Source organism: Trichinella spiralis, assembly GCF_000181795.1.
Source record: "Trichinella spiralis strain ISS 195 chromosome Unknown Scfld4071, whole genome shotgun sequence".
Lineage (NCBI taxonomy): Eukaryota > Metazoa > Nematoda > Enoplea > Trichinellida > Trichinellidae > Trichinella > Trichinella spiralis.
Genome location: NW_003531010.1, coordinates 1 through 1,184, shown reverse-complemented (window position 1 = coordinate 1,184; position 1,184 = coordinate 1). Strand labels below are relative to the sequence as shown.

The window sequence follows — 1,184 nt, the reverse complement described above, 5'->3', positions numbered from 1 at the left end:
ATGTTTTGCATAATGATGCATTGATGTTACGTCACTACTATTTTAAACCAAAATCCTATCTGGAATATTTGAAGCACTGAAATGTTCAAGTATTTTAACTAATCATAAGTGAAAAGTTTGAATCTGTGAGCACTTATACAAGGTAAACCAATAGGACAACGACATTAAGGTGCAATAAAATAGCACGGTTAACGACCAATAAGAAAACGAGGTCAAACTTTTACCCGAACTGGATAATATCCAGCTTCTTCTGTGCAGGGGCCTCCCGACAATGTCCCATCAGCATTAGAGAAGTAAAACCGAGAAAGAGGAAGGGAGAGTTAAAAAAAATCATGAAACTTTTGGAAGAAAAAGATGTATTGACTTTGGTATTAAAAAGTATGTTGCGCAGTAGAGTGCAGCGTAAAAGCAAAATTAACATGAACAATGTAAATTAATTTATTATAAAAAATTTTTGTCATCATCACTGTTATATTATTACAAAGAAAATTAGTCTACACTCATGCTGGAAATTTCATGATTTTCTTGAATTTTATTTTGCTGCTTGCATTCACAGGTGCAGGTGCGTGTTGCAACTGTTTCCGCTGGTACAATCGTGATCATGCTTCTGAACTTATCTTTGAACCATTCATAATCAATGCTATCTTTATATGTAAGAGACAGCAGCTTCCTGTAAATCTGGTAAGCAGCTTCTGGTTTCCTACCAATCAACATCATAGGTGTCATATTCCATTTTTTCATTGCCAAAACTTCTTCATCATCATCTCCTGCCCATGGTAGTTCTCCAGAGCTGATTTCCAAGAAAGTATAAAACATACTCAAAAGGTCGTCGTGACGACCATATGGCTCTCTTTTGTGCACATTTGGAGAGGCGTATCTCAGTGTGCCTACAAAGCGAATTTTGCTTTTGTTTTCTAATTCATCATTATTTTCTATTTTTGTAGCAACTCCAAAATCTATAATGCAAATGCGGGGCAGATTTGCAGCATTTTTCAATACGAAATTTCCGGGCTTTACATCCCGGTGTAAATAACCCGCATTGTGGACTTCTTCCAATGCTTCAACAAAATTGTAGCCAAACTCTGCCGCCACTGGTAAGGGAAATTTGTTTCCTGGTGCACGTTGTAGCAGGTTGAGCACACTTTCACCGGCAATTCCATCAGCAGATAATTGTAATTATTCTC

At 36.9% G+C, this 1,184-nt stretch overlaps 1 protein-coding gene across 1 annotated transcript; it reads right to left on the bottom strand.

Moving 5' to 3' along the window:
* Positions 1-489: 489 nt before the first annotated feature.
* Positions 490-1,141, bottom strand: Tsp_13461 (Tau-tubulin kinase 1; the record flags this gene model as incomplete). The annotated part of the gene is made up of 1 exon (XM_003367549.1): positions 490-1,141. A coding segment is annotated over one exon (652 nt), but the record flags the coding sequence as incomplete, so codon positions are not given.
* Positions 1,142-1,184: the final 43 nt, after the last annotated feature.